The following is a 6,866-nucleotide window of genomic DNA, read 5'->3' on the forward strand; positions in this document are numbered from 1 at the left end:
CTCATTGCATATAGACTTAGGCCTACACTCATTGCATATAGACTTAGGCCTACACTCATTGCATATAGACTTAGGCCTACACTAATATAAAACAAGGTTTCCGAAACGGTTTTCGGCTGTCCCCATGGGAGAACCCTTTTTGGTCCAGGTAGAACCCTTTTTGGTTCCATGTAGAACCTTCTGTGGAACAAGTTCTACCTAGAACTATGGGACAGCCAAATAACCATTTTAGGTTCTAGATAGCACCTTTCTAGATAGCACACATAGATGGTCTATAATTTGGTAGGTCAGCATTTTGTAGATTCTTGTTATCTCTGAGACGAACCCCCCCCCCCCCCCCCCCCCCCCCCCTCCCATTAGCCATTACTCATTAGCAGCCTACTTCCCATGTGACCATAGGCTATTGTATTGCTCGGATAATTGTTAGGGAAACGTAATTAAACGCAGAACATTTTTAGCTTTCTCAGCCTTTACACACTTCCCTTGAATGCTATGCATGACATTAATCATGGAAAGGTTTCCCGCCTCTAAGAAGTCACGACGTGGGTTCATGGGCACAGCAGAGCGCACAGCGCAGCAGTAACAAATAGCCATGTACTGTAGCGGGCGGTGTGTGTGTGTTGTGAGGAGATGATATGCTTCGACGCCTGTGCCTGCGTTTGACGGCTCATATTCCAATTTAAGCCGACAAGAATAGGTTACCAATTCCCCTGTGCCCCTCTTTATATTTACAGTCGTGTTAATTTCTTCAACAACTAGATAGCGGGGAGCGGAGAGGCAACAACCATCGGTATTGAATGTTGGTAAGCAGGCTCCAGTCCATTTGGGCTTTGACGCGGATTCTCGGGCTGCGCTGCATTGCTCGCGAGTACTGTAATCGCAGCTGAGATATGGACGCTGTTCTGTGAAGCATGCTGCACTGACAAATGTTCTCCTCCCGGACAACAAAAACTGAAGTGGTAAGAAAGCTCTTATGTTTGCCAGCCTTATATTTACATCTGATGATAGAATTAATGCATATGTCCTTTATACATAAGAAGCAAAAGTTTCATGGAGGAGTACCATTATATTGCATTGAGAAATATTGAATCTTGTTGTCTGAAACATTGTATTGCTTTATTGTTGGGGACCTTTTCATTTTTCATTGTCATGATAGAATATTGAGGTGCAGCTTACATAATCATATCTCAGGGGGATATGATATGCTTTTGTAAACTACATATCAATATTCATAATTAATCAGTTATATAGGGTATCCATAAAACACTTCCAAATTTAGGTCAGTGGCCTAATGAATTCATAATAGTATACTGTATGTGCCAAAGGTTCATATGCATCAATTTAGCCTGACTGTTGAGAGAGTAATGGCATATAAATGTAGGCCTACCTCTGTGTACATTAATATTTGATTATGTACATTCATATTTTGCCATATCAACATTTGATTTATAAAGTTCCCACATTTTGAATAGTTTAATGTATTCGAACTTTGTCTGCGGGGGATTTTGTGTGATGTCTGGCAGTCCGGCTGAAAGCAGCTTTAATTGAGAACGGATTCAGACCAACTAATTCATATGCATAACAGAAGATTAGAGATACTTTAGCCAAAGTTGGTAAGGGTCCATGCATCATGTACTAGGAACAAGCTGAGTATTTGTTTTTTTCTCTCCCAGTATTCCTACAATAACACTTCTAGGGGTTTTCTGACTGTGTAAACCCTGCTCGCAGCGGTAAGCCTCGTGAGACAGGTTCTTCTATTGCACAAAGGTTAACCATGTGAACGTCAAACCAATGACTCGAGAGTATCCATCACTACACTGAGGAGGAGGAGGGAGGAGGAGGAGGAGGAGGAGGAGGAGGAGGAGGAGGAGGGAGGAATCAATAGAGGATAACAGCACGAGGCCTTCCTTCGCTCGATAATTGCAAGTTCCCCCATATCACTTACTGGGAGGATAGTCTAATCTAATGCATTCAAATGTTATTCTTGTGGTCAGACAGTGAGTGCACATTGTACACCAGGCCCTGTGGTTCGGCTGTATTTTTGCTATACTTTAACAGTTTATACAGTGGGAAATAAGTATCTTATTGCAGGACTCATAAGTAACTGAGAGAGTTAGTCAATTGGGACCAGCACATTGGTGGCATGGCAGAGTTGCAACATTTATATTCCATACTCTCTTGGCCTATGTAATACTAAGTCGTTAGTATTATACTAAAAAAACTGATGTAACTGAATAAATTAACTACTGAGGCTACTCTCGGTCACACACATACACACAGTCGAACACTGTAGTACAAACACTATAGTACAGTCACACAGTATATCAATCCATTCCATTTAGATAGTGAGGTTCTGTATCGTTTGGAATTAGTGCTTGTCAAGTTAATGGTGCTATGTTGAGCCGCTCGTCATTTTCTTTATTAGGTTGTACCCCTCTCCTCCTTACGCATTCAGCAGAACCCTAATAAACCAGACTTCTTCTGATCAACTCAGACAGGGAAACTTACTGTATCACGATGACATGCTGTGACAGGTACCACTAATACGGTTGTTATATGGTCCACTCGGGCCTCCCAGACACTCGGCCATCCCTCACCCTGACTCTGAGAAGACGGTGTGCGAGACACAATCCTTCTTATTGAGTCGTGCTGCCTTTGTAATGTGAATTTAAGAGCCGCTCTTAGATTATGTCATTTGTAAACCAGCCTAAATGGAGTCTGTCTGGCCAGATAGAGCTCATTTCCCAGAAGCTGAACGAACAGTACATTATGTTACAGTACATTATGTTACAGTACATTATGTTACAGTACATTATGCCCGTATGCAACAGGCCAATCTGATGGGATGGGAGCCAGGTTGGATATAAAGATGCCAGTTACTGTTTTATGTCTTTTCAGGTATTATTCTTTTCTTTGACTCAGCTGGTTTTGTAAATTGGTGAATACTTTAGGAAGAATATATGTTTCCATTTTAACGTGCAAGATTTACAATTCCATTTAACCAACCTACGACGAATAAGAGCTCTCTTAAGGTTGTTAGACCTTTTAGGTCAGGGTTTTCCAAACTTTATATCCCGCCAGATCGGCCTGTTGTGTACAGGCATAATGTACTGTAGTTGTTCTCATCAAGCTTTGATGATTTGAATTCGCTGTGCAGGGCAAAAACCTAAACGTGCACCCAGGGAGTCCTCAGGACCGAGTTTGTGGAACCCCGCTCTAGGCTACAGTTGTGTTGCGGTGAAACTGTGAGCGTTCCGTCCAACTCATACACTTTCTCTGGGGTTTTGTGTCAGTGGAGAAACACATTCTATGTGGCCTTTAGAGAAGATTAGTAAGATGATACTGGACTGTGGCATTTACTGCGCCTCGGCCTGCCTCAGACAGCGCTGCTCCAGAGTCTATTACCTGAGTCGGGCAGAGTACTGATGGGCCCGGAAACATTACATTGATTGACCCAAAATGTACTTCCACTAAATGGCCCAAAGATTACCTACTTACCGTTGCAGATATCGCCTACATCCAAACAGACTTAGGCCTAGATTCAATTAGTTCCAGCATTAGGGCTCTATTACAGCGGGATTGAAATGTTCCCGTGTTAGCGGAGACTGCATTCACGGTCAATGTGCATATGTCGGCTCAATCGGAAATTACCTTTACTTTTCTATCGCAACAATCTGGAACGCCGCAGCGGTACTGATTGAATAGAGCCCTTAAATCGCGATAACCGACAACTGCATAGCAGTTTTATTGCTTTTATGTAGGCGATGTTGGAGGTGTAACTGCGTTGGGGCTGTCGAGTCGGTGAGCGGCTGCCCTTGTCGTCATTGTCACGAAACAAACACTTGTCCTTAAATCCTACGTGTTAGACGTTCCGAACGAGAAAGTGTAGGCTATATAGAAATGACACTCATTCAATGACTTCGCCTACATAAAAGATAATACTGCTATGCAGTTGTCGGTTATCGCGGGTTAAGGCGCGTCTGATTGAATCTAGCCCGTAGCCTACATCCAAACAGGGTTGGCGAAGTCATTGAGGTGCTAGAGGCCCAGAGATATTCACTCTGAATCCATTAGAGGCTGACAGCACTATGCCATCTGAAATAACCATGACCATATATCTTTTGAACGTGAATCTCTCTAGTTCCACTGAATCCGAGCAGGATTATGGTAATGCCAAGTAACTCCACGGCAACGTTGAAGTAAGAGAGGGAAAAAAACATGCCAATCAACGAGAGTTCCATCTTCCATCACAGCACTGGCAGGAAGCACCTTATCTGTAATCTGTATGCACGGATGACGCCTTCGCTGATCTCCATCCCACTCCTCCTCTACACTACAGCTGTGTTTTGTCATTTTCTGTTCGTCAGGACACAAGTGCCAATTCATTACAATTAGCCCAGTCAAGATCAAAGTGGGCCAAAAATAACACCTGGCACTTGTATGGCTATTAGGATTGCTCACACAGAGATGGTTGTGTTGCTTCTGCCACACTGATATTAGTGTCATTTGCAATCACTTGTTGTCCTCGTTCCTTTTCTCCATTATTTTCTCTCTGACATTTTTCCTCATTGTCTCTCAGGCTGGCTGGTTGGTGAAGCTGTGACCTATGCAGGGTTGTCTTGGCTAATGGTCCAGGGGCTGTGTCCTTCTAGGAGGGTATGCCTGTATCCCACCATGCCGCTGCTGGCAGAATGGCTGCTGTGCCACTCCTTGGTGGCATGCCTGCTGCTGCATAGCCTGGTACTCAGCTCCACCACCGCGGGCCTCCACGGGGCGAACACCGGCTGCTCCGAGAGCTGCTACTGCTCCGAGTCTGCAGATGGCGGAAGGGTGGTGCGCTGCAGCAACATGCGCCTGGCGGAGGTGCCGCATGACCTGCCTAACGATACCCGTCGACTTTACCTGGACGGTAACCTCCTCACCACCATCCCCGCCGACGCCTTTGCGGGGCTTCCTTTACTCAACGAGCTGGACCTCTCCCACAATGAGCTAACTCAGATGGAGCCGGGGGCCTTCCGGGGTCTGGTCCCCTCTCTCAGGAGCCTGGACCTGTCCTCTAACAGACTGACCACCCTGGAGCCAGAGGTCCTGGGGGGCCTGAGGGCCCAGGCCAACCTCACCCACAACCCCTGGCACTGTGACTGCCGCCTCCAGGTGGCTATGCCCCGGCTGGACCTGGAACCGGCCTCACTGGCTGGCGTGGTGTGTCACACTTCGGAGCCCAAGGATGTCGGCGTAGATACAGGGGTGCCCTTCGTCATGGTGGCTGCCGACCTGGACCTGTGCGCAGGGCTCAAGAGGACCACGGACGTGGCCATGCTGGTGACCATGTTTGGCTGGTTCGCCATGGTCATCTCCTACCTGGTGTATTACGTCAGGCACAACCAGGAAGACGCACGGAGACACCTGGAGTACCTCAAGTCCCTTCCCAGCAAACTGGACAGACCAGAGGAGTCCTCTACACTGAGCACAGTGGTGTGAGAAGTAAAATACCAGACCTGGGTCAAATGCGTTTTGTCAAGTACTTTCATATTCTGAAAATGAGCATGATTGAGCTTGATTGTTGTGCAAGGAGGTCGCGTTTGCACTTTTGGGACGATTCTATTGTAATCGGTAAGCTAAATCAAGCGAACCTGTAGTATTTAAAGTATTTGACATATATTTACCTAAGTCAGGTGGCGACAAAGGAAATAACAGCCAAACACCTCAAAAGGATCAAAAAAGGAAATGCCCAAACTTAGACCGGGATACTAGTGTACTGTACAAGTTTTCAACCTGTTCATCACCAGTAATCCATTGGAAACACAATACCTCACGGTAACATTTCATTGAAACAAATTCACACTCTTTGATAAATTAAGGCCATTAAATTAGATTTTTTTTTTTCACATAGCTGTTTGTTGAACGAAATAAGGAATTATTTTACACATACATTTGTGAATATTCTACATGTATGTGCAAGTCCAGTCTCAGTCTTTGTAAGATACTCTGTATTTGAAAATGATTGAATTCCAACAAGGTATTGAACGATTGTCAAATGCATAACTATTTCACAATGGACTGCCGAGGGCACCATTTTGTTGTTATTCAGGAATGCATGACGTCATCAAATGTCCCCATAATAGTGATAATACTGTGCTTGGCAGTATAACAGAGACTGCATTGTTCTTCCAACAGCTGCACTCATTGAATGTTGGATCTTTATTTGCTGGATGAGAAGCCCCATGTAATCGTCATTTTACCAGAAAGAATACAATCATGAAATGCTCCTTAATTTTTATTTTGGCCACAATACCATATTCTTTCCACAGTTGTACTGCATGTAATGTTTCATTTCACACTAAGTCTGCCTGAACATATCACATTTTCATGTATTTTTAAGTGAACAATGTGTTCATTATATTGAATTATGAATATTTGACAGACCGTAGTGCACGATGGCAAAACTAGTTTAGAAATATGAATTGCGCAACTTCAATCAGTGGGTCCAAAAAGTTATTTTTTTAAGAAAGAGTTCACTGTCTGAAGTCTTATTTCAATTTCCTCCAAGCCTCATGAATTCCTTTGATCTCACTAACACGTATGTCTTTTAGAATTATTCATCTGCTTTAGGGACAGACTGCACTAAATATGGCTTCTGACACACACACACACACACACACACACACACACACACACACACACACACACACACACACACACACACACACACACACACACACACACACACACACACACATACACACACACACACATGACTAATGGCCACAAAGCACACAGTAAAACTTCACACCCTCAGGCTGTAATAAAAATGATGGATTTGACCCTTGCTCAACGTTTGGAAACTGGGCCTGCCAATGGGATCA

The 6,866-nt window shown here is 44.3% G+C and overlaps 1 protein-coding gene across 1 annotated transcript; it reads left to right on the plus strand.

The window, feature by feature from the left end:
* The first annotated feature begins 597 nt into the window (after window positions 1-597).
* On the plus strand, window positions 598-6,513 carry LOC109898314 (leucine-rich repeat-containing protein 3B-like). Its single transcript, XM_020493249.2, has 2 exons — window positions 598-959; window positions 4,580-6,513. Exon 2 carries the CDS (start codon window positions 4,627-4,629, stop codon window positions 5,479-5,481), a length of 855 nt encoding a protein of 284 aa, XP_020348838.1. The 5' UTR covers window positions 598-959; window positions 4,580-4,626; the 3' UTR covers window positions 5,482-6,513.
* Window positions 6,514-6,866: the final 353 nt, after the last annotated feature.

The sequence above is a fragment of the Oncorhynchus kisutch genome, linkage group LG6 (assembly GCF_002021735.2).
Source record: "Oncorhynchus kisutch isolate 150728-3 linkage group LG6, Okis_V2, whole genome shotgun sequence".
Taxonomy (NCBI): Eukaryota; Metazoa; Chordata; class Actinopteri; order Salmoniformes; family Salmonidae; genus Oncorhynchus; species Oncorhynchus kisutch.